Source organism: Anopheles arabiensis, chromosome 2, assembly GCF_016920715.1.
Source record: "Anopheles arabiensis isolate DONGOLA chromosome 2, AaraD3, whole genome shotgun sequence".
Classification (NCBI taxonomy): Eukaryota; Metazoa; Arthropoda; class Insecta; order Diptera; family Culicidae; genus Anopheles; species Anopheles arabiensis.
Genome location: NC_053517.1, coordinates 54,155,829 through 54,178,479, shown reverse-complemented (window position 1 = coordinate 54,178,479; position 22,651 = coordinate 54,155,829). Strand labels below are relative to the sequence as shown.

The window sequence follows — 22,651 nt, the reverse complement described above, 5'->3', positions numbered from 1 at the left end:
GCTAAACGAAATCAACAGATAAAACAACAAACCCAACATGGTTGGAGCAGGGGTTGGGTCTCATCCATTTCCTTCCAGTCCACGTGTTACGGAACATTAACATTTGCCTTATTGCAAAGTAATCGGCTGACGTGACAATATTTTAACAGCTCCGTCATTTCTGACCACTCACCGAGACACCAGCCAAGCAAGGCCGTGATGTGATAGTACCGCATACCACTTTCAAGTGGAATAAAGACTGCTTTTCAATCCAAAACAGCACGTATGAGCTTTGGGTGGTGAGCTTTAACGACATCTTCATACGATTCACCCTTGCAATGCCCAAGGAGATAATTCATTTCTGTCCCACGCTGGAAGGGCGCTAAAAGGGCTCGTACCCTTCGCACATAACGCTGAAGTGTGTACGTTTGTACGTCTCCAGCAAGCTCCGAGGCGCCTAAAAGAGATCTCTTTAAAATGGATTGCGACAACTCCACACGCGGTTCTGTTGTTCTACCACAAACACGTACAAACTGCAATCAAACACAAAAATCAATAGCTTGTGAAGAATCGTACATCGATCCTAATGACATGAATTATTTAACGGTCTGCGGGAGCGTAATCGGCGATACGATTGTAACCGATACCCGAGATCCGTTTTTGGAAGGCTATCGTCACCCGAGAAGGATCATTAATTCTTACCATTACCACAAGTGGTCGATTAATCAGAGCGGCCTGCCGAGGGAGCGGTTCATTTCCGGGGGGATTTCGGGGAGCTCGAACATTTCGTCATGCGTTAATTGAATTAAATCGGCGTGATAAGCAACAATCGGATAACAGCAACAGGAATGCTCCCCGTAGACCGAGCTTGATAGTACTAAACAACAATTAACGACCATGAAAATGCAATCCGGAGCAACGTTAAACCCTAGGACAGAGCGCCACACCAAGCCATTCCAGTGGTAGCAATGATTCGGGACAGCTTGTTCCGACGCTTGGTGAAGCGTTCGAAGCGCTTTGTCGTGAATCTACTGACCACCACCTCGGCCCACGGTATCGGACACGTTGTGCAGGAAGGGCTGCACTTTATCGAGCGTATAATATGGCTTTCCTGCATATTCATCGGTGTGTACGGTATGGTGGCACTGTCGCAGCGCATCTGGAACCGATTCCAAACTTCACCGACCGTCATCTCGATGGATCGCAATATGTACTTCTGGAACACGAGCTTTCCGAGTTTGACCATCTGTTCGCACCGGCGCATCGATGAGGACAAGCTGGCCGATTACATCCGGATGCGGGGCTTCGACGAGGACGATGCAGAGCAGTTCCGGGAGTTTATCGTGCTGCTTGCCAACGTAACGTACACCACGTTTCTCGATCTCCCGATGTACAAAACGTTCGGCATTGCGGGCTACGAGTACATGGAGCTGCTGTACAACTTGTCCTGGAGCTTTCAGCCCCAGGTCAACAGCGGCACGGCTAGTGTGCTGTCCGTGCAGCCCACCATTACCGAGCTGGGGCTGTGTTTGGCAGTGAACTCGCGCATTGCCGTGTACAATTCGTACGAGTATTGGCAATCTCGGCGCTGGGAGCGCGTCCACGAGCCGGCCCCGCTGGTGGTGCATCCACTGGACGGGGAGGTGTACGGGCAGCTGATCAAGCTCGAAAGTTCCTACGAAGTGTTCTTCCACGGATCGATGGAGGTGGCCGAAATCTCCAAACGGCAGTACTCTTTCCAGGAGTCTTACTACACGACGGTGGAGCTGCTAGCGCTAGAAATACTTACCTCCAGCAACGCCCGCGAACTATCCATCTCCCAGCGGCAGTGTCGGTTTACGCACGAGGACGAAATGCTCCTGTTCAGTCCGGTTTACAGCTACAATTTGTGCCGCATCGAGTGCCGGATGAAGTTCGCTTTCAAACTGTGCGGCTGTGTGCCCCATTTCTATCGACCGGTCGGTAAAGGCAACTTCCGCTACCGTATCTGTGACTTTGAAGGTTTACGATGCCTAGGACAGCGGGCAGGTAAGGGCACGCGTGGTGATTATTCACACCTTTGGTTTATGAGTTGTTCATTCTTTAATTAAAGTAAGGTATCAACGAGCTGTCCTGGCTACAAATCTCTGCTTTATATCGATTCTGAAACGAATTTGTTGCCAATACCAGTTCACCAAGCTGCACCAGTAATGTAATACATCCCGAATTTTAATATTCGTATAAATAATCATTTTTGCGAATCTTTATCGACTGGTAACTGAAGTGATGAGTAATCCAGAGTGTATCCATTCCGACTTTGGCACTAAACAACTGATTCTGGCTCTGGATCAGTTTTGACTCCTCAATACCGAACGAGTCCGTCCGTCAAGTCTGGCGAGTCCGGGAGAGTTCGGTCGAGTTTGGGCAAGTCCGATCGTGTACGGATCTGATTTTTTTTATATTCCACTTCAAATCAGTTTGGAATCGGATCGATCTAACTCAATGAAAAGGCAATTTACCCATTGCTACTGCTACCAATCTTATACCGGGCAGTGATTTCACTAAATCAGGGAGAAATACACCAAAGAAATTAAGCTTCGGAATAGAAATTTCGTAAAAGTTGTTAATTCCTGTTTCTAAAAATGTCAAAAATGATTGTAGAGAAGTTGAAGAAATTATGAACATGCTATTTTCAATTCTTGAGTAGTAAAATAACATTTGGAAATAAACTTTTGGTAAAATTTCCGAAAGTATCATAACAGTACATGAACATGAACAGTAGAGAAAATAAATGTTTCCTCTACTATATTAAATAGATTAAAAAAAAAAACTCAAATAATGATTACTTCTTGTTGTTTTTTATAGTTAACTACTTTTACTTTGGTCCTACATAATTTCTTACTAGGATTTTAAACGTTACTATCAGAAGTCATCCCGAAATATGTTTTTTTTTTCAAAAAGTTTAAAATTTTGAAAGGATATGGAATATAAAATAAATATAAAACCATGAAGACAGGAATTCAAACACTCTCCCCAAATACTGTACGATACGATGGAGCGATCGACTGGGCTAGTAGTAGACTTCTTAAAGAATTCCTAGCCTGCCATACTTAGTTCGAATCCTCTCCGGACCGACGTCTTTTCATATCAAGGATTTTATATTTTCTATTGTGCAGGCAAGCATGCTATTAATACTATATTTCGAATGTTGTTTCCAAGCGCACAACGCGATCGTGTAGATCACTGCCATGTCCCTTTATGCTCATACGATCAAACCAATCTTTTATTATCACCGACGATAGGTAAAGGGGTGACTCATTTTATAAGAACAATAATATTAAAGACTACCTTATGTGTTATCACAAAAATCTATACCATTCCTATTCCTCACCCGCATCATTCCCTTACCATTTTAGAATAGATTTGTTTTTATCCTCGTAAACCTAAACTGTAAACGTTGTTTTCGCAAATTAAATTTTTAGCCTTAAGCGAATGTTTATTCCACAAATAGACAAACAATATATTAACAAAGGTGATGATGATAATCATTGCAGATGAGATGATAACGCTGCGCTCTAAAAAGAACCCAATCGATTGTAACTGTCTACCGAATTGTGATGATTCCAACTTCTTCATACAAGCATACGTTCGTATTTGTAGGGCTTCACTTTTGCGCGATCGTTCCAACACTTGTTGTTCGTGTTGTTCTCGTTGCAGCGATCGCGTGAGTGGTTTCTTGGCGCCAATCTACAGTGGGGTTTGACGGATTATCCCAAAATGCAGTTGAACAGGGACATTATATTCGGGTTGTCGGATGTATTCGGTAAGATCCTGCAACAATTTCACAATACATTTCAATCTGTTCTTCGATTCGATTCATTTTCAGTGTACATTGGTGGATTGGGAGGGTTCTTTCTCGGGTGCAGTTTGATCACATTTGCAGAGTTCGTGTTCTTTCTCACCTGGAGACTATTTAAATAATCTCCACGTGCTGTTAGTTAATGTTATGCGCACCGAGTTGCATTATACATTTGAACAATCGTAGCAACCAGAGCACAATCTCTATAGAGAAGGTAAGATGGCCGATGCAAGATTCGAAGAAAGTATCCTCATCATAAGAGCAATTGTAGCGGAATGTTTACGAAAGCTTGAAATTCTCAGCTGGTGTGAGAAGAATGCACACTTGTATGACTCTACTCGCACGTATTCCATTGCTAAATTGTTACAGCACAGAAACAAAGGATTGCATTCGATAGTAATTGAGCTGTCCGAAAATCCGAAACACCTAGCATCCGAATCTTGTAGCTCATACGCTACTACCTCCCTTGGCAGTGTGATACCCCGCGACGATAGCGCTTCGGGAGAAGATCGAATCTACTACGATCGTTTTGAATATATGGACCGATGTAAAAAAGTTCACAGTTTAGCGAAAAAACACGACGTTCTGAAATTTCAGTGTCACGAACTAAACCATCAGCTTCACGTAAGAACCAAGGAGAACCAAGTTGGTACGTGAGACAATTCCTCTCCACTATCCTCCCTAGGTAGCATCGCAAATCGAAATAGCGAAACAGCGGTTCGTGGCGTTTTGGGAATCAGCACGTAAAGAGCAACTGAAGCAGTCCATTTTGCTAGACGTACAAAATCTACGCAAGAAACAAACGTTCATCGAGGGAGAACGGACCAATGCACTACAAGCTGCCGGTATCATCGACCAGTACTACGATTGGAAGCTGGCCAGCATTGAAAGTGAGATTGAAAATTGGATGAACCGGTTCGATCGCGAAAAGGAGGAACAAGATGCCCGATTTCAGAAAGCACGCGCTACGGAAAAGTACTGGAACGAGTTGTCGCAAATTCATGAACAACAAGTGCGGGATATAGGCCTTTTAGAAGTCGACTTGGAGCGTTGGGAGGAGGATGCAAAGTTCAAAGTGTTTTGTCACAGAATGGCCACTAAATTGCAAGCCTGGTGGCGAGGCGTGATGGTCAGAAAAGGCTTTGGCAAGTTTGGCACAGCTGGAAGAAACAGGGGAATAAAAGGCAAGGGCAAAGACAAAAAAGCTAAAAAGACAAGGAAATAGAATTGTACGGCTGGGTCCAGAGCCACTATATGATGCACACAAACCAAATTAAACGCTTTGGAAATTAAATGTCATAAGTTAACGCGTAAGTCTTATATTTACATCGTTGTACAACACAATACTACAAATGTTATTTACAATGTGGCTTTCAACCCATGACCGGATTGATTCCAGCTCGGTTCATTTCTGTTTAACCTGGCGTAACATTCGCAGCAAAAATTCAAACCTATTTCGTATCTGCTCACTAGTCCTAGATGGTATTTTCTGTTCGATCTGCTGAATGAACGTATCTACCGATGAGTATCCTTTTATTATATCCTGCAGAATTATTTTGTCTTCCTCTCGCGTCCAACTTGGCGCATCTATACTGTTGGCTTGCTTCTGTCCTTCTGGTTCCTGGCGCGTTTCAACATTGGTACTGCTATTACTGACTTTAACACTACAGCCGCCAGCATTAGAATTGCCGCCACTACTACTACTGCTGCTACTGTTGGATATTACAGGCGCGGATTGTTTTGCAGGTTGTACTGTTGTTTCTGGCTTTTTCTTCACACTGCATGCTGGATCAGCTGGGCTAGTTCCGTCTAACTGTCGCTCTTCCTGAGAGCTTGTTTGTGGTGAGTCAACAAGCGATTTTAATTTCCGCGCCGTTGCCAAAGCCTTGGACTCTGGCGGTATCGTTATCGCCACTGTAGAAGCAGCAGCCGCCTTCTTTGACGTCGCTGATTCCTTATTACTCACTGGCGATGATTTCTCATCGCCCGGCGAGTTTCCTGTCTTACGTGGACTCGGCGAATTGAATCGTTTTTTCAACGGTAGCTTTGGTGTTAGCTTTTTGGAACTGGTTCCTGGTTTATTGTCCTCCTCATTTGCATGAGCATTTGCAACGGAAGTTTCGGGTAAGGGTCGGACGTCCATTTCTTTACTATTCTCTACCAATAGATGAGCAACATCCGCATACGTGATACCTTTCGGGCAGTGTACCAACGGGTTCAGACGAATGGCATGTGCCATCAGCGTCGCATCATCACAGAGATTCTCGCCATTCGTTACTATCTCTTCAGATGAAGGCTGGTCGGGAACAGCCACCTTCGTGAGAAAATTATTCGCGAGAAATGTCAATCGTGCTGGTTGAGCCCCTTGGAATATTCTTCCCTGTATGTAACGAATTGCATTGGAAGAACCAGGCACTTCTGACACTTCCGGAAGCGTTTCAATGTAGGACACATGTTCGTAAACCGATCCAGCATCGAAGCTTTCATTTAGGGCGTGTTTTTTCAGCCCAATGTGTTCATAGTCACTTACGGGCGATTCGGGAGGACGTTCGCCGGGAAATAGTTGCAGGAACCATTCGGTAAGAAGCGTACTGCTCTTGAGCAGTGGTAATACTTTCGTTTTCACTTGTTCCATCGTAACGTCCGGTTCGTTGGACAGTTCGTTTAGGCAAGCATGTATCTTTTTGATCTGGGATGGCTGTTTGGCAAAGAACACATTTAGCTTCTCTAGAAAATCTCCCATGTTTGTCAGAATAAAGTGCTCGAAAAATTTCCCCACCTCGGCCGCCTGGCCCGGCAGCAGGAAGGTAAGAAACATGTCCACCAGCTGTGGAAAGCTTTCTCCCAGCAAGTCTTCGATTTGATAGTACAACACAGACACCCGGTTCTCCGACTCATCATAGTTCCTCAAAATCTGCTCAAAGCGCTGCAGCAGATCACCACGACCGGATGCAAGCAACGTTTCCTCCACCTTTTCGTAGTAGTTAAACGCATACGTAGCATCCTTGTCTTCCATGCTCCGGTAATCCTCAAATTGGTCTGTAATGTACTCGGCGTTTATGACGAGACTGCCATCAGTACGATGGCTGCATGATAGTCGCAATAAACCTTGCTGTACCTGCCGGTAAGAACAATGTGGCAGAGGTTTGTATTGATATGCATCAAGGTTTTCACACATTTTTCGTAGTTCATCTAGAAATCGACAATACACTTCTAAAGTTTTGAAGTGAGCATACACACGGTACAGCGGGTGAGTTGCATCCGCAAGCAATGAACCTGTCAGCTCCTGTTTTACTTCGTTCTTCAACACCCGCAGATATTTTTTCATGGCAGCGTACAGTGTCGCGACTGCTGCCGAGCGTGAAAGATTACCATGTTGGCCACTACCATTCCTAGCATTTTCACCCCCCAACAAAGACACACAATGTTTCGCAGGGAAAACAGACTCATCACTGATACTGGACACAGCGGTGCTTATGTCGGTATTTTCGCCATCACTTGGACCCTCCACAATCACAGGCACATCATTTTCTTGAACGCTATTCAAAAAGCTCACCACAAACTTATCGTAAGCAACACGGACAACCGCACCAACTTGCGCATCGGCCGCATCATTGTTCACTGGCTGACTTCTTTCCGTGTCACTGTTTTGTAACGGAATGCACTGATTCTGCGTTTGAATTGTTGTTTCCGATTCTCCTTCCGGAAGCAGCACACCTATACTGAAGGCACTATCCGGTCCGTTCGATGCGCCTCCCGGCGGTGGTATTTGAGCAGCTCCATTGTACACGATTGGTTGCGGCCCGCTCTTATTACACGGCAGTATATCAAGGAAAGCCTTTGGATGAAAGATTCAAGCAAAAATGTAAGCCAATCGAACGATAAAACATACAAAATGCAGTACTTTTAGAGGACAGCAACAAAGCACAAGCCAACTAGTTTACGGCATTTTTGCTTTGTTGTGACGTTTCGACAAGGTCGATGTTACTGGGATTAGGCGAGGGAATTTACTGCCGCAACTTTCCACACATCATGCGTGTGTGTGATCAATTAGAGACAAAAAGTAAAAAAGAGCCAATCTTTGGCAAATAATTACCAAACAAAAGATGCTAGCAAACTTAATAACACAACGACACAAAACACCAAAAATGTATTGACATAAACCGAAATTGTCAAACAATTTACACGATGCCACCTTGCGGACAAATTTCCAAGCTTGGGGTAGAAATATTATTTCGGTTTAGTTTTTTGAATTACATGTTCAATAAGTACCTACGAGATTTTTGCACACTTTCACTTACCTTTCTCTGAAAATGTATATACCGTTCCCAATTATAATGGAGCGTGTCCTTGTGGTACTGTGAAAGTGGAATAACATTATTTGCGTCAAACACCTCCAGCTCATGCTGATACGGAGGCGCATAACCGTTGAGAAGGAAAAACTGTTGAAGTAGAAAATAATACAAAACGAAGATAACATCTTGCAATATTGCACCGCATCGAACAAATGATAAATGGCAAAGAAAGCAAATAACTTACCGATATAGGATTGGACGGTTTACCCGGATCTGATTTTCGTTTATATACTAAGTTTTTCAAACGAGCCGTGCTGAACATACCGTGAACATAGTGTTTAACAACATATTCACAAACTTTTCCTATTGGGACCTTCTGCAGTGCATTTTTCGATTTTAAATATTTACTATTTTTCTCAAGCGCTTCTTGTGCTCGCTCTAACCATGTTGCAATCAAGCTGAAATCAGAATAATTATTAAAATTAATTAATGCGTGTGACAATACCACGAACCACTAGCACAGGAATAATTCAACGTACTGTTTTTCACAGTTGTTTGCGCCGCTTGCTTGCAAGGAAAGGCAAGTGCGGAAAGCTTTGTACGGTATCAGGGACGGATATATGAAGGCCCTGCAATTTATGATCTTTTCTCTAACCATCCAATGAAAATCACTGTGATAAATTCGACGTATCTTTCGCTCCTTTTCCTCTCTATCTAACTCATCTTTCCAGAATTTCATCAGCGACTTTGTGTTGTCATCGTCCACGGCTAACTGATTCTCCCAACTTTGACAACAATCTAATGCCAATGGCAAATTCCACGGAACAATGTTTGGCTTCGCTCTTCCAATCTGCGCTAGTTCTGTAAGCATCGTTTTAAACTTGGGTGCCATCTGCCACATCGTGGGATGACCATATGTTTGCAGAAAATGTTGCGCGGTCAGCTGAACGTGCATTCGTAGCTGCTGGTGCAGTAATTTAAACTGATAATCATTCATTCCTGGTGTCGTTTCCGATACGTTCACTTCAACGGGCACGGTTGTAGAGCTAAGGCGATACCTCTTTGGCGACAACTCATCCCCCGAAGTTTCCTCTAGGCTATTATATTTCAATAGAAACTTCGGTTGTTTCGTACAGTTCTGCAGAACGGTGTAATTATAGGAATCGTTTTGACTACTTATTTCATTTGAGATCGTTGAAAATATTGCCGTCGACTGTAAAGAAGCTCCGGTGATGTCACTACCATCCGCACTACTGGATATCGATGGCATATCGTTATGAGTTGGAAATTGTACGCATTCAGTAGCGTACATAGTTGGGTTATATCCAGAACCAGAGCCAGGAGTATCCAACTGTTCCGTAGTTTGAACAAACTCATTGACCGATGGTTTCGGTGGTAACACAGCCGTCGAAGACAACTGTTCTGGCATGGTTGAAACATTACTTTCAGCAATGGTTGACTGTATCGTATCATCGATACAATTACTTTCTTCTGCTGGAACAGGCGTACTTAACAAAGCATCTCGATCATTCATTTGAGAATTTAAAGATTCGTTGATAGTTTTAGTCAAAGTTTCTTCTAACAGAGATTGATCGTCCGTCGCACCCATTTCCATTAACTCTTGAACCAACTCATTCAGTTCCTTTTTGGAAACTTTCAATGTTTTCATTTCCTCGGGATCCACTACAAACAAAATTAAATTAAAAAAGTTATCCACACTCAGAGTAATTTTTAGTATTTGCAATGCATACATGGTATTCCTTCGGCCGCAACATACTCTGGATCGTTATCATCATCATCTTCCAAATTATTCGCTGCAGTGTCAATGACAGGAAAAAAAAATATTAGGAAAAGGATCTACTAACATTGCTTCAATTAACTCACGTAATGGCTTGGTGAACTCCTCCAAAAAATCCTTCCAAGCTTGATCCATTTCTCCGTCATATTCATACATATCCTTCGTAATATCCGGTGGTATAAATGTAGATTCCAGTGTTTCAATTGCAGTCGTTGTTAAGCATAACTTGGACCGAGTTCGTAATGCAATATTTTCTTGCTCCTGCTCCTGCTCAGATTGCGAGCATTGGCTATCGTTTCGAGGTTTTGGAATCTTAAACAGACCATCTTTAGTATACCGAACGTACGGTTCATTATCCGGATCAACAACAGAAGCCACTGATGCTGGCGTTCTGGGTTGCGAATCGACATCCGACACAGTGGTATTTGGATCATCATCGGAGACAATTTCGTCCTCTGTTGGCTTATACTCCTCATCGTCATCGTCTGAATTTAACTCTTCGCGGATCAAAGCCGCCACCTCATCATCAGGGATTGGTTCGTTGAGTGAAGCAATCGGCAAAGGTATTTGCTTCAGCTGCTTTGCCTTTAAGCGTGTCAGTTTGGGCTCAGGTTGCACTTTCTCATCATCATCATCATCATCATCATCATCATCGTCATCTTCATGACTCACAGATTTTGATGCTTTACTGACATCTTCTTTTAATTTCTGAGTATCCTCTTCCTCCTTCAGCAAAACCATAGCGAACACATGATCGTTCGCAACAATGTTCTGCAAAATTTAAAGTGTTCATTTTCTGTCGCTAGCAAGTCACAAAACCTTACCTTTAACAGCTTTTTGACACACATCGAAGTAAGATTATTTTTAACCGCTGCAGTTTGTATTGATTCTTCAAAGTTTTTGTCAAACAGTTCTTTATCCTCTTCGGACAACGAAATTCTTCGCCTGAAATGGGTTTACATTTGTTTTGTAAATGCCACTACATCTACAATGAATTAAACACATTTACCTTTTTCTTCGTAGCTGTCGTTTGTTTGCGGTGCCTTGTAACGAGGCCGGTGCCAAGGGTGTGGATTGTTTGGCAGAATTGATGCCGTCCACGAAATCAGCCAAGTGTCTGCTTGATGCATTTTCAGGAGATGAGGTAGATGCCGCACTGGAACTTTCATTTTCCATAGTTTTACTGTTTTTAAGCTTTTCACATGTTTTAGATTTAGGTCGTCTAAGAAACTTTTCCGGCGTCATTTTCTAAGGCACACCACTGCTTCAAGACCGATTGCAATCAACGTATTTTTGATTCTGTTCTAGCATTGCACAGTTTGTTCAGGCATACGGATAAGCCCGCTTTGTTTACACCGCTTGTTGTTTGTATGGATTTTGTGACAAATCTCGTGACAGCCAAAATGACCAGGCTGGACCAAAGCACATTGACGTTTATCGCAGCTTTTCTGTAGTCACCGTGATCACATTAAAATCATGAAAACTATTGAAATTTATCGAGTTTCCTTAAAAAGTAAAGTAATTTATCATTCAATTTAAATGAAAGTAAATTATTTTTCAAAAACAAAGTTGTAATTAGCTTTCCAATAACTTTTCAATATTATCCGATCGTTCACGTACATTGGCCAACTGTCAATCGCATCATATCGTTCTCCGTCGAAGTAAACAATGCAAAAAATGTTTACCACACACTGACTGCCTATCGATTTTTCATCGGCGCAGTGAAATAAGTTGCATTGTGCATCATGCTCTAGAATTCAAGCCAAGCGTCGCAAAAAATACAAAACGAAATGGAGGAGTTATCGGGAGTTATGATCGTGTTGATTATAGGTGGTGGCGTTTTAGGAGTTACAATGTGTTTCATTTTTGCAAAGCGCCAGATCGTCCGATTTACGCTCAGACAAAGACGTGGGCCCCACGTCGCTGTTGGACATGATACTAAAAAGGTAAGTTTTGTAAACCGAAGGCTATGGAGCGCATTCATACTGTAACTATGTTTCCATTTGTTGTTGCAGTCCATCAAAAAGGAAATTGAGCGTAGAATCGACTGTATACAAAAAATTTACTACGAACCAAAACTCATTTGGGATGATAAGCAGCAAGACGATGAAAAATACATTTTGAAACCTGATACCACATTACCGCCGTACTACTGGCGCATGAAGGCAGTGGATGATGTGAAAGAGCTGGAAAGGGAAATCGCCAAACAGGACGGGGCTACCAGGCATCCTAGAGATAGCATGAGGGCGTTTCTTCTGACTACACTTGCGGCTCCTCTGAATGGATCCGGTCAACGACTGATTCATCAGTTCTGTGATATGTGAGTTACGCTAGGCTAACTCAAGTGTCGACACTAACTAGCCTAATGTCGTTGCAGGTATGACCATGCTCGGCATGATCCAAACGAATTTGGCGAGGAGGAGTATCAATCGTACCAACGCTTGCTCAAGAAACTGTCCGAAGCGTAAGATATGCATAATAGTGTAATGTTTCACTGAACATTTTTCCAATGTCGTTTTTGTTTGTTTTGTTTTTTCTCAGTACAAAAATGTTGAAATCTTACTCAAGCAGTCGAAAATCTTCACCAAATCGAACGCCGGTGAAAAAACACTCCAAAATGCAATCACTGCTCGATCCTGCCAGATTACGTCCTCCGCCAGTAGCACTGACACCTGGAAACGCAGGTGACACGATAATTTCAAACACCCGCATGAACTTATCACTGGCGGTGCAACTGCAACAACAGCAAGAGCAACAATTCCAGCAGCCCGATCTTGAGGAAAACGAAATTCTCAGCATTTCCCAGTACCACGGCGAAACAGGTTAGCAAGAAATTAGTTTACATATCGTAGTATCAAACAGTAGTTGTCGATTTTATTGTTTACATGTGTGTATCTACTTTTCCTTCAGGCCGTCATTCTTTTTCTTTGTCAGACCGTTAAGTTTCCATTTTCGCTTTGATTAATCGTGTAACCATGTAAGGCTTTAAAGCAACCTTTTAATTTTGTTCGTAAGCACTGACCAGACACATTTACACAATTATCTCTAACTTTCTGCTTTCTTCTTCTCTTACTGCCTCTGCGCTTTTCTTCTTTCTCTTTCAATTTGCCCTTTATGTGTGATGATTTCTCTAAAGAAACGTTTACTATACGCAGGTCTTTCAAAAATTGAAATGGTATAAACATCGTATAGTTAAGCAATACGGCCTTTTTGGACCGTTACTCCTGCATAAAAAAAAAACATATAGTCTTGTGCTCGACAAGAAAGTACAAGGAGATGGGCTCTCCAAAGCTAGTTTAAATAAAATCGCACGAGAAATGTGTGGCTATTGATGATGATGATGATGATGAACATATTTTATCGACAAAGGAAAAGATTGAGAAACGTTGGCGTCTATTTATTATTTATTTTATTTCACATTTTTCCGCAAAGTATCTAAACGTTTGCAATGTAATGCAAACTGACACACATTTAAGCTGCATATTTTAGTCCAGAAAGTTGATGTACAAAAGTTATATGATTAAGAGCGGTAAAATATTTTGTACGGAATTATGGTGTAATTTACGTTCGTCTCGATGATTAACTGAAAAATCTTGGAATTACAATATCCAAGTGTTTGGTATTAAGATCTTTCAGCCATCTTATTGGGTTTTAGATTTGTGTCCTTCTTTGTTCAAGCTTTTCAACCGTTCAAGGCGCTGGAGCACAGTTGGATGGGAATGATTCCATGCCGAGTACATCCAATCGTACACCGGAAACCCAAGGTTGTCCAGTTGCAGTTTGATAAGCGCATTGCCCAATTCGTCAGCATATCCAAGCTCTTGGGCAAAACCATCTGCTTGATATTCGAATCTTCTGGACATGATGGTCATGGCGAGCGAGATCATTGTATTATAGGGGGCTAGGACATACATCACAATTACCATGAATCCTATCAGTATGGGTTTTTCGCCTGCAGGTAATCCGACTGCTTCATAAAGCGGACCATAAGTGAACAGTTTTGAAAACGCGAGGAAAATCAGGAACATCTGCAGCTGTATAATCACAATATTTTTGGCAACGTGTCCCAGCTTCCAGTGGCCCAGTTCATGTGCCAGTACAGCTAATACTTCCTCATTCTTGCAACCCTTGCCCTTATCGCTCTCGGAAAGCGAAGGGTCGTCTGCAGGCAATCCTTTGTTGACCAGGAGCGTATCAAAGAGTACGATACGTTTCACTCCAAACAATCCGGTAAAGTAAGCGTTACTATGCGCAGAACGCTTTGAACCTTCGACGACAAAAAGTTGGCCCAAAGGAAATTTCACACTGCTTGCCAGATCGTGAATGCTCTTTTTAAGCTCTCCGTCTTCCAGGGGACGGAACTTGTCAAATATTGGGGCAATGTACACCGGATAGATGGTAATGAGTACTAGCGATACGACCGCCACAAACGCCCATAACCAAATGAAGAAGTACTGTCCTCCGATTTGAACAATGTATATGAAAGCAGCGGCCACGGGAATGGTCAGTGCTTGGGCAACAACGAAAGTTTTAATTTGATCTTTCACGAAGAATCCGGCTGTTTGTTTGTTGAAGCCGTGCTTTTCCTCAAGCACGAAGGTACCATAAATTTTGAACGGCATTTCCTTAAATATGCCAATAATGTTAAGTATCAGGGCAAAAAGGCATCCCACCTGAATCTCACTTTTTGGATTTAGCCCTATATTTTCGGCTATTTCAACTGATCGAGCCCATACCATGGCCATGAAACCAAAGTACAGCTCTAGCTGTAGTATGACGATATCGCATACTATCATTTTGAACATTCCGTAGTGAGCCTTATCCAATCCGTAGACACGAGCCTTTTCGAATGTGTCGCCATTCATCACATGTTGAAGCTCTCTCGGGACGGTCTTACATTGTTTATAAACACTTATCTGAAACGAAATGCATCATCATAATAAATTTAAATACAAGGCCATATTTAACTACCGAACACGTTGCGCGCTACGCTGATTTCGTTTTGTTTTCCGTTCAGCTGACACGTTTGACCTTTTGTCTAGCTTATCTAGATATTATATGTAGCAACTATAATGGTTCCTTTAATTTACTAGCCAATATTTACGTCTCAGAAGTTGGACAAAGTTGCTACGCTTTAAAGAAGATTCACCGAGGGGATTAAATAATTTTGCCCAAAATAAGGCTAAAATATGCAACTCAGCTGACTTGGGATATTTCCGGGAACACGGTTAAGCATCTGTCGACCGAAGGCTGATTCGGAATGAAAGTTTCCCAAACAATAATCCTTGATTCTGTTCGACCAAATCGACACCGGGAAGATGGTAAAGAGTAATAATGGTCAACGAGATCAACGTAGATGCTGAACGTGGTTATCACTGTATCCTACCTGGCGCCTCGTCAAATACATCTCCAGGATCGTTTCCATAAACAAGAACATCATCATGGAATACAAGGTAGTCTCCGAAGGATCCCACATGTTGAAGGTCGATGTATCAAACTGCAATGCAAACACATTTTAAAACATTCAATTTTACCTTTTTTACAGCACTTTTTATACCTTTTTATACACAGAAAGCGTTTCCAGACCCTGGCGTAAATTGTAAAAACGCCGGATTGTTCTGATGAAAAATCAACGTTTTGTCACCCAAACACCACTTGACAGTAGTTGTCATTCTAGGGAAACCAAGGTTCATATATAAGAGAATCATTTTTTTTAAACAAAACCTACACTTTCCAGTTTTTTACGATACGAATGTACGAATATTTGTTTTTGTTTTTAATTTATTTCTTTTATTCATACGTAAGCAGTTGCATTCACTATGGTATTCATCTTAATTAAGCATAAATACGGACATTCATTTCTGTGTCATCTCGATGTACGCACCTTGGGAATGCAGAGAAATCGATAGCGAACATCTGAACCATGTCAAACCCCTCAAAACCCCCATCAAAAGTGAAGAAATAATCTTTTACAAAATATAAGCCGCATCTTACCTGTACATCATACGAATCGCTGGAAATACATTTGTTGTTTTGATACCCACCGAAGATTGTAATTGAAGTACAATTAGTGTAATATATCCTGCTAAAGTTAATTAGAATAGATCGGTTTATTAAGTAATCAAGGGTAGGAAAGCATGGTGCTCATTAAAGAATATCGAATATGCATGCCACTGACCGTGGAGGAAGTGAGTAGAACTATCTTGCATTATTAACTCAATGTTGTGTATGAATAACATAATTACTACGGGGCTTTCTTCATTTAAGTATAAAATTGGTCAGCTCTATATGATAGCGCGCCACAGCCTCGAGCAATCGGATGATGGAGAAGGAGTGGAGGTGATTGAAAATAAGGAATGTTTTGATCCCGAACACGGCAAAGGGCAGTACACCGAGAAACGGATACACTTGTCCAGGTACGGTACCGCCGGTTCCGATTGTATGCAACATGTTTATTCGTTTATGTATGTTTTAAACTAGCCGTCTCCCATACTGGCTGCAGGCTGTTTGCCCTAAGGTATTTTATGTTATTGAGAAGGGCTGGAACTACTATCCGTACACGGTGACAGGTAAGAAGAGTTTTAATTCAGCAATAATCAATAATAATTGTTTTTTCTTTCTTTCTTTCTTTTTCTAGAATATACAGTAAGTAACTCTTGAATTCCACAAATATGCATTGTTAATCTAACTCATTTGTTTCATTAGTGCTCGTTTATACCAAAATTACATATTCGTATCCTGACGCGGTTTGAAGACAATGCTGGTAGTTCGGAAAACGTATGTTAAACATAGCCGAAGCTCTCTCTGTTCCATTCGATTAATATTTTTGCACTACCTTCTAGTGCTTGAATCTGCCAGAAGAAACTTTGGCAAATCGGATAGTTGATCATGTAGACATTGCGTTTGAAGAGCCATCTGAAAAGCACTACAAAAAAGAGGAGGATCCCAAATTCTTCAAATCCCGCATCACCGGACGCGGACCGCTCGTAGAGGGCTGGCGTCAAACTGATGAGCCCATGATGTGTTCCTACAAATTGGTCGAAGCTTCCTTCGAAGTTTGGGGACTCCAGACAAGGGTTGAAGACTTCATTCAAAAGGTATTTAAAGTTGTCAGGATGTTTTCCTTAATATGAGTGCAATTAACATTTTCATCATATACACATTTTCCATCAAGTGCATCCGGGACGTACTTCTACTGGGGCACAGACAAGCGTTCGCTTGGATCGATGAGTGGCATGGAATGAGCATTGACGACGTACGCATGTATGAGAAAGATAAACAGACGGAAGCGAATGATAAGCTGCGACAATCGTTACCTCCTGCACTGGCAACTGATAAGCCCCAGGAGACCACTTAGCTCATCACCACGAATTAAGCTAACGTAGATTCTTTTAGATGGTGCATGGACTCTTCGTCCATTGCCGTTTCTCGCCCAGTCTAGGCAAAGTAACTTAGAAAACAAAAAACGTAACTAGTGTCTGCGGTTGGTAGTTGAATGATATATCTTGGATCGATATTTTCCTTCGATAGCTCAACAATCCTCGCTCAGTTCAGACTAATCAGGAGACGACCAAATAACTAGTTCAGCTAAGATCGTAAACTTTCCTACGATAGAATCTCCGGGACAAAGTGGTACAAATTATATCTATTCTCGAATAATGTTACTAGATTTTATTGCCCTAAAATCATCGATGTCCTATACGTGCACTAAGGTTGCAAACGAAATAGCTTTCTCAGTAGTCAAATACTTTAAATACGGACTGGGTTTCGTCAATCATCATCTAGAAGAGAATAAAAGCAGTTGGTAGTAAATGGTTAGTAAAGAACGCGTTCAATCTATCTGTTGCATAGTCTAGCTGAATGAGAATAAACACCTGTTCCGGGCTCTTGCAGTCTTCCTCGGCAAAGGGAAGCTTCGTGTCAATGCTTTCTTGTTGTGATGGATCCAATGTAAGCAATCCGGAAGGATGTGCGGATCTCAGAAAGTCAACTTGGTTTTGCAACTCCTGTTCAGCATTCGGTGGACAGCAGCGATAAATAATGGTAAATATAAATAGCGATGCAAAAAGTCGATTGCTTCAAATATTGTTTGCCATCACATACGACGTTACACGGAGCCTCACCAATGTACGCTTTGATATAATATAGAAACACACATAACGGAATGGTACCTGGAACATGATTATCGTTTAATATGCCACATTACCTGTTTGTTGTGACTAAAACTGTGCTGTGGTGGTCCTCGTTGGGCAATCAAATATGATATAGAACCGGTTTGTCATACAGCATCGATTCTTGGCCACCATTCTTGGCCTGTTTACGTCAGTGCTGAACGTCTCATCTAAAACGAAGACGACACCAAAAGTAAATGATGATCTAATACTTTCTAATGCTAAGTAAATTACACCACAAATAACTTACATTCATAGATAATGCTTTATATAACCATTAGATTGCTAATTTGCACAACAATACTTGCCAACGCGCCAATTCTCAGATATGCAGTGTGGTAAATCAGCCGATGATACAGAAATCAGCCTCGAAGGGTGTTGAAATGTAGTTCAACGCGGTCGGCCGATACGTGAAAAATGAAAATAGAATTGATGCACACCGCTTCTGACGAGGTACGCGATTTCAAATGCATGCGTTTATAGTATCGAGTTCGACGAACATTATTATTAAAAATTATATTTTAAACCATTTACAAGAAAAACGAACCGTATCTCAAATAACGTAATTGATTAGTTTTATTCCACATGTATCGTTAGCATTGAGGAACAATTATTTACGGCTGATTGTGTGTAAATTGAGCTAACGGAATTCCACATATCTACCGTACGAACTATGCGGCATGTAACAACCTTGTGCGTCAATTTGTAGCATGTTGTTTGTTTGTTTAATTGCTGCCACTCAAGCATCGCTTCGGGCTTCGGTAAAAAGTGTACATTATATTTTGTTGTTTATGTTGAATGAAAGTACCTGCGCTGTAAACCAATAATATACTGCATCAGATATTTATCCATCGCAATACGCAACAAGTGAATTAGCGCAAGTATTATTACATCAACGCTTACGAAAGCTGATGTTTTAGGCACGTCTCCGAATCAGCGAGTGTTAATTGCTAATTGCCGTAGTAATTAGATTTAACTCACGGCTACTCATTGCCAAGACACACCCACAATTCGATTCAAAACATGGCAACGCTAGACGACAAGCTGTTGGGTGAAAAGATACACAACTATTGCAGCAGCAGCGAAGATGAGGCCGGAGACGATGAATGTGATTCGAGCGAGGCTTCCGGTACGGGGAAGGGCTCCGGTAAGCAGGGCTCATCATCGAAATCCGGATTTCGCCGAGAAGCCGATATTGAGCCCAGCTCGTTGTCGCAGAACAAGACTCACTGGACAGGTACGGCGGGCAATACGGGTCCGAAGGGTGTGATACAAGATTGGCAGAGGTTCAAACAACTAGAGGCCGAACGGCGAGAGCAGGATGAAATGGAAAAGGTGCGCTTGCTTAAGAAGCTCAGCATTACCGCACGCACCAAGGAAGAGGACAAGGCGGCCGAAGCAATGAACGAGCTGGACGCCGAGTTCCAGGAGCTAATGGATGAGGATTTTCTGCTTGAGTATCAGCGGAAGCGGATGGCCGAGATGCTTGCGATGATGGACAAAAAGGGTTGCTTCGGGGAATTGATCCACCTGAAGGATGGTGGCGAATTCTTGCAGGCCGTCGATAAGGAAGATAAAAACGCGACCGTTGTCATACATATCTACCGTGAAAAGTATGATCCATGCATCAAGATGAACGAAGCCCTGAGCAAACTAGCGAAGGAGTACACGAACGTAAAGTTCTGTAAATTCATTAGCAGCGATGCTGGGTTGAGCAATTTGTTCAAAACATCCGGCGTTCCTGCACTGCTGATTTACAAAGGAGGACAGATGATCGGTAATTTTGTAAAGCTGGTCGACGATCTGAGCGATGAGTTTGATTTTGCCGACGTTGAGAGCTTTCTGGTGGAGAATGGAATCATCAATGACAAATCCTGCAAACCGACCATCTTTGAGCAAAAGTAGAACAAGGATCTCATTTTTACTTACAAGAACAAATTATATTTTATGAAAAAAAAATGAAAAGAAATAATTTTGCGCCACGCATTCACACATTATTCACCCGTCGTAAATCATAATCGGATAGCTGATACAATAGTGTTAAGCTTTATAAAACTTAGTACTTTTTACGCTAATGGCTAGGCTAAACGATGGAAGCAATGCAAGCCTGACGCTGTTTAGTATTCTGAAACAGGGCTCGAACCATATGTTTGATTTCTTCCGCGCTGAAACACATTGTAAGGGGACCTTTGCCTTCGGCCCACAACTCCGTGATTTCTACCAGTGAGCCACACAATATTTGTCGCAGTTGCAGCAACTTTGTCCACTGTTTGACGAGCTGGTGAATCTCGCTAGGTTCCTGAAAATAGAACAATAAAATGTGAACATGACCACTGTCACCGTTTGACTCCGTCTCTTACCTTAAACAGGTTCGGTAACGTCTCTGTTATGATGTCGATAAGCAGCACCAATCCATTACCAATAGCGGTTGTAATGTCTTCGAGGTTTTGAATTCTTTTCATGATTTCTCTTAAGAACTGGTCCACCAATCCCGACAAGCTCTGTTTGTACACGGATTCGGGCAACACAGTTTGCCACACATTTTTCAGCAGCTCGAATTGACGAACACACTGCCGGACGGCTCGTTGCTGTTCGGTGCCAAGCTCTACCAAATGTATGGAAAGTTCTGTGAAACGAAAGAAATGGGAAACACTAGTAATGCAGTAGCAACTTCGCTCGTAGCATTGCAGTACAATGCTTCACTTACTAAATCCGTTCAATGCTTGCATCATTTGTGTGCGTTGGGTATTTAGCTGATGCTGGAATATATCTTCTCCGCAGGCCTTCAAAGCCTCCGAAATGGTTGCAAATGAGGAGTGATCCTTCAGTTTGTCGTCATTTTTCTGGAGCCAATAATTCAAGTACGTACAATCATTTCGGAACAGGGCCGACTGTTGAGGAATCTTGAAGAGCAACTTTTCATTTGCCATTGGTACGTCTACCATATAGCGTTCCAGAATGGTGGCTATCGTTTGAATGAACCGTTCCGCCGCTCCACCGTTAGCCAATGCTTCCGCAAGCACCTTGTCTAAAAATTTCTTCAGATCCACCACCGTACGCGTTACCATGCAGCTTGAGAGGCGGGCCGAAGTACTGCCGACGAACTGGTACTCGTGATCTTCGATTAGCACCATTTCATGGCTCTCATGTTTCATTATTTGTACAGCCGTGTCCAGCACATTGTCGCAAAGCTTTTTCTGGTGAATTGTTTCGATCGAATTGGCGTATTCCTCCAGTAAATCGTCATTTTCGCCATCTACAAAGTTGGTCGTTTTTAGGAACGCATTGAACTCGCATACGTCCTTCACCATGGAAGATTCCTTCATTCCTTCAATAGTGTCGGGGATGTCGCGATCCAGACATTGCTCCATCAGCAAGGAACACAGCCTCTTTTTCATCTGCCGGGCGAGCACCTTGAACAAACATTCGTCGTCCGACACTACGATGTTCATGTTGCTAAGATTGTAAAAGATTTGCATTACATTCGACAGAACGGTCTTGTAGCCGGGGCGTAGATCTTCTCCCACCGACAGCTGGTAGGAGAGTTGAATTAATACGCTTTGCTCATTCGATTTTTCATCACAAATCAGTGAAACAGGTTTCACAATAACCGGAGCAAAAACGTTTTCCAATAGAAATTGACAGACCGACTTGAAATTGTGTTGAGTTTTCAGCTGCGTTACTACCACTTGATACAGTAAGTTTTCATCCTTATGAATGCGTATCGTCACCGATTTGGTATTTTGGTAAGAACGTTGCTGCAACTGAACCAGCTTGTTGAAAGTGACATCCAGATCGTTCAGGAGCTTATCGTATTCCGTTTCATGGCGTAGAATCAGACCCTGGAAGAAATGTAGCTCTTCCAACACAGGATCGTCCAGCTCATCCAGCATCGTTTTGATCTTGGTCAGGATGTGGGCTGTCTTCTCGTATCCGTTTCCAGAAAGATTCAAGCTCTCAAACAGGTCGTGAATTGAAAGCAACTTGCGGGCAATCTTGTAGCCCCGTATGCCCTCTTCGAGATCGCGTTGGTAGTTTCGCAGATCGTTCCAGGCTACATTGGACTTGTCCACCGTTAGTTGGCTGGTCGAAGCGATGAGTTCCTTTATATCCGTCTCTAGCGATTTCAGGTCATCCAACACATCGTGATTGATCGACAGGAAGTCTACGTAGTTGGAATTTACAATGTCTCGCACATGCTCCTGGTATTTGCTAATGCAAGACAACACTTCCGGCACGTTGAAGGTTACATTTTCTAGCTGAATTTGTTCCATTTTTTCCATTTTCTTGATTCACTTTACAAATTTGTTGCTACGAATGCGCTGTGGCTTGTTGTTTTGATTTAACGTAAATCTTGTCAAATGCCAGGGAAGCGGTTGCGATTGTCAAAAAATAGCGGGATGGCATGCCAAGGTATCTCCAGCCTTCATAAGGTATCTCCAAAAGGTAAGTTTTTTGTTGTGTTAACTCTGTAAACCGTTTTTTCGTTCTATTTATGTGATAAAATAAGAATTTTTGAGAGAAGAGAAAATAAGAAGATTCTGACTCGTGCTATGTACTTCATTCTGTT

The 22,651-nt window shown here is 42.2% G+C and overlaps 8 protein-coding genes and 1 long non-coding RNA gene across 14 annotated transcripts; 5 read left to right on the top strand and 4 right to left on the bottom strand.

Annotated features, from left to right (window-relative positions):
* The first annotated feature begins 944 nt into the window (after window positions 1-944).
* LOC120894839 lies at window positions 945-3,956 on the top strand. The gene is made up of 4 exons (XM_040297685.1): window positions 945-2,007; window positions 3,513-3,604; window positions 3,676-3,781; window positions 3,845-3,956. The coding sequence occupies exons 1-4, from the start codon at window positions 948-950 to the stop codon at window positions 3,937-3,939; spliced, it is 1,353 nt and encodes a 450-aa protein (XP_040153619.1). The 5' UTR covers window positions 945-947; the 3' UTR covers window positions 3,940-3,956.
* Window positions 3,874-5,124, top strand: LOC120894840 (dynein regulatory complex protein 9-like). 2 transcript variants are annotated; one of them, XM_040297688.1, is made up of 3 exons: window positions 3,874-4,031; window positions 4,187-4,441; window positions 4,503-5,124. In XM_040297688.1, exons 1-3 carry the CDS (start codon window positions 3,960-3,962, stop codon window positions 5,040-5,042), a joined length of 867 nt encoding a protein of 288 aa, XP_040153622.1. In that variant the 5' UTR covers window positions 3,874-3,959; the 3' UTR covers window positions 5,043-5,124. The 2 variants fall into 2 exon arrangements, with proteins under 2 accessions (XP_040153622.1, XP_040153621.1); XM_040297687.1 differs by having other exon boundaries at window positions 3,979-4,441.
* LOC120894838 lies at window positions 5,107-11,255 on the bottom strand. Its single transcript, XM_040297684.1, has 8 exons — window positions 10,920-11,255; window positions 10,735-10,855; window positions 9,997-10,681; window positions 9,864-9,926; window positions 8,652-9,795; window positions 8,357-8,570; window positions 8,119-8,259; window positions 5,107-7,655 (listed from the first exon to the last, which is right to left on the bottom strand). The coding sequence occupies exons 1-8, from the start codon at window positions 11,153-11,155 to the stop codon at window positions 5,223-5,225; spliced, it is 5,037 nt and encodes a 1,678-aa protein (XP_040153618.1). The 5' UTR covers window positions 11,156-11,255; the 3' UTR covers window positions 5,107-5,222.
* A 303-nt stretch (window positions 11,256-11,558) lies between these two features.
* LOC120898783 (protein C1orf43 homolog) lies at window positions 11,559-13,248 on the top strand. 3 transcript variants are annotated; one of them, XM_040305108.1, is made up of 5 exons: window positions 11,559-11,856; window positions 11,926-12,230; window positions 12,288-12,374; window positions 12,452-12,732; window positions 13,066-13,248. In XM_040305108.1, exons 1-5 carry the CDS (start codon window positions 11,701-11,703, stop codon window positions 13,089-13,091), a joined length of 855 nt encoding a protein of 284 aa, XP_040161042.1. In that variant the 5' UTR covers window positions 11,559-11,700; the 3' UTR covers window positions 13,092-13,248. The 3 variants fall into 3 exon arrangements, with proteins under 3 accessions (XP_040161042.1, XP_040161040.1, XP_040161041.1); XM_040305106.1 differs by having other exon boundaries at window positions 13,047-13,248; XM_040305107.1 differs by having other exon boundaries at window positions 12,821-13,248.
* Window positions 12,749-15,576, bottom strand: LOC120898781 (CAAX prenyl protease 1 homolog). The gene is made up of 3 exons (XM_040305103.1): window positions 15,468-15,576; window positions 15,297-15,407; window positions 12,749-14,826 (listed from the first exon to the last, which is right to left on the bottom strand). The coding sequence occupies exons 2-3, from the start codon at window positions 15,384-15,386 to the stop codon at window positions 13,552-13,554; spliced, it is 1,365 nt and encodes a 454-aa protein (XP_040161037.1). The 5' UTR covers window positions 15,387-15,407; window positions 15,468-15,576; the 3' UTR covers window positions 12,749-13,551.
* A 213-nt stretch (window positions 15,577-15,789) lies between these two features.
* Window positions 15,790-17,733, top strand: LOC120898784 (cytoplasmic phosphatidylinositol transfer protein 1). Its single transcript, XM_040305109.1, has 7 exons — window positions 15,790-16,098; window positions 16,178-16,326; window positions 16,391-16,479; window positions 16,548-16,555; window positions 16,616-16,687; window positions 16,753-17,007; window positions 17,085-17,733. The coding sequence occupies exons 1-7, from the start codon at window positions 16,048-16,050 to the stop codon at window positions 17,265-17,267; spliced, it is 807 nt and encodes a 268-aa protein (XP_040161043.1). The 5' UTR covers window positions 15,790-16,047; the 3' UTR covers window positions 17,268-17,733.
* On the bottom strand, window positions 16,583-18,517 carry LOC120898785. 3 transcript variants are annotated; one of them, XR_005738701.1, is made up of 4 exons: window positions 18,332-18,517; window positions 18,117-18,251; window positions 17,785-18,042; window positions 16,583-17,691 (listed from the first exon to the last, which is right to left on the bottom strand). It is a non-coding gene; the product is annotated as an uncharacterized LOC120898785 (long non-coding RNA). The 3 variants fall into 3 exon arrangements; XR_005738702.1 differs by having other exon boundaries at window positions 17,785-17,916; window positions 18,332-18,514; XR_005738700.1 differs by having other exon boundaries at window positions 17,785-18,251.
* A 264-nt stretch (window positions 18,518-18,781) lies between these two features.
* Window positions 18,782-20,420, top strand: LOC120898782 (phosducin-like protein). The gene has a single exon (XM_040305104.1). It carries the CDS (start codon window positions 19,105-19,107, stop codon window positions 19,984-19,986), a length of 882 nt encoding a protein of 293 aa, XP_040161038.1. The 5' UTR covers window positions 18,782-19,104; the 3' UTR covers window positions 19,987-20,420.
* LOC120898780 (centromere/kinetochore protein zw10) lies at window positions 20,143-22,451 on the bottom strand. The gene is made up of 3 exons (XM_040305102.1): window positions 20,789-22,451; window positions 20,442-20,707; window positions 20,143-20,380 (listed from the first exon to the last, which is right to left on the bottom strand). Exons 1-3 carry the CDS (start codon window positions 22,362-22,364, stop codon window positions 20,165-20,167), a joined length of 2,058 nt encoding a protein of 685 aa, XP_040161036.1. The 5' UTR covers window positions 22,365-22,451; the 3' UTR covers window positions 20,143-20,164.
* Between the last annotated feature and the right edge of the window lie 200 nt (window positions 22,452-22,651).

Excerpts from the sequence above, each read along its gene's own strand:
- LOC120894839 (XM_040297685.1), top strand. The coding sequence starts at position 948 with ATGATTCGGGACAGCTTGTTCCGACGCTTGGTGAAGCGTTCGAAGCGC. Across the intron at positions 2,008-3,512 it reads ATGCCTAGGACAGCGGGCAG|ATGAGATGATAACGCTGCGC; the intron begins GTAAGGGCACGC and ends TAATCATTGCAG. Across the intron at positions 3,605-3,675 it reads ACTTCTTCATACAAGCATAC|CGATCGCGTGAGTGGTTTCT; the intron begins GTTCGTATTTGT and ends TTCTCGTTGCAG.
- LOC120894840 (XM_040297687.1), top strand. The coding sequence starts at position 4,037 with ATGGCCGATGCAAGATTCGAAGAAAGTATCCTCATCATAAGAGCAATT. Across the intron at positions 4,442-4,502 it reads AACTAAACCATCAGCTTCAC|GTAGCATCGCAAATCGAAAT; the intron begins GTAAGAACCAAG and ends TATCCTCCCTAG.
- LOC120894838 (XM_040297684.1), bottom strand. The coding sequence starts at position 11,155 with ATGACGCCGGAAAAGTTTCTTAGACGACCTAAATCTAAAACATGTGAA. Across the intron at positions 9,927-9,996 it reads GGAGTTCACCAAGCCATTAC|CGAATAATTTGGAAGATGAT; the intron begins GTGAGTTAATTG and ends TTGACACTGCAG. Across the intron at positions 9,796-9,863 it reads TGCGGCCGAAGGAATACCAT|TGGATCCCGAGGAAATGAAA; the intron begins GTATGCATTGCA and ends TTTTGTTTGTAG.
- LOC120898783 (XM_040305106.1), top strand. The coding sequence starts at position 11,701 with ATGGAGGAGTTATCGGGAGTTATGATCGTGTTGATTATAGGTGGTGGC. Across the intron at positions 12,375-12,451 it reads CTCAAGAAACTGTCCGAAGC|TACAAAAATGTTGAAATCTT; the intron begins GTAAGATATGCA and ends GTTTTTTCTCAG. Across the intron at positions 12,733-13,046 it reads CCAGTACCACGGCGAAACAG|AAACGTTTACTATACGCAGG; the intron begins GTTAGCAAGAAA and ends ATTTCTCTAAAG.
- LOC120898781 (XM_040305103.1), bottom strand. The coding sequence starts at position 15,386 with ATGTGGGATCCTTCGGAGACTACCTTGTATTCCATGATGATGTTCTTG. Across the intron at positions 14,827-15,296 it reads TGTATTTGACGAGGCGCCAG|ATAAGTGTTTATAAACAATG; the intron begins GTAGGATACAGT and ends ATTTCGTTTCAG.
- LOC120898784 (XM_040305109.1), top strand. The coding sequence starts at position 16,048 with ATGGTGCTCATTAAAGAATATCGAATATGCATGCCACTGACCGTGGAG. Across the intron at positions 16,099-16,177 it reads TGCCACTGACCGTGGAGGAA|TATAAAATTGGTCAGCTCTA; the intron begins GTGAGTAGAACT and ends TCTTCATTTAAG. Across the intron at positions 16,327-16,390 it reads AAACGGATACACTTGTCCAG|CCGTCTCCCATACTGGCTGC; the intron begins GTACGGTACCGC and ends GTTTTAAACTAG.
- LOC120898782 (XM_040305104.1), top strand. The coding sequence starts at position 19,105 with ATGGCAACGCTAGACGACAAGCTGTTGGGTGAAAAGATACACAACTAT.
- LOC120898780 (XM_040305102.1), bottom strand. The coding sequence starts at position 22,364 with ATGGAAAAAATGGAACAAATTCAGCTAGAAAATGTAACCTTCAACGTG. Across the intron at positions 20,708-20,788 it reads GCAAGCATTGAACGGATTTA|AACTTTCCATACATTTGGTA; the intron begins GTAAGTGAAGCA and ends TTCGTTTCACAG. Across the intron at positions 20,381-20,441 it reads CGTTACCGAACCTGTTTAAG|GAACCTAGCGAGATTCACCA; the intron begins GTAAGAGACGGA and ends TTCTATTTTCAG.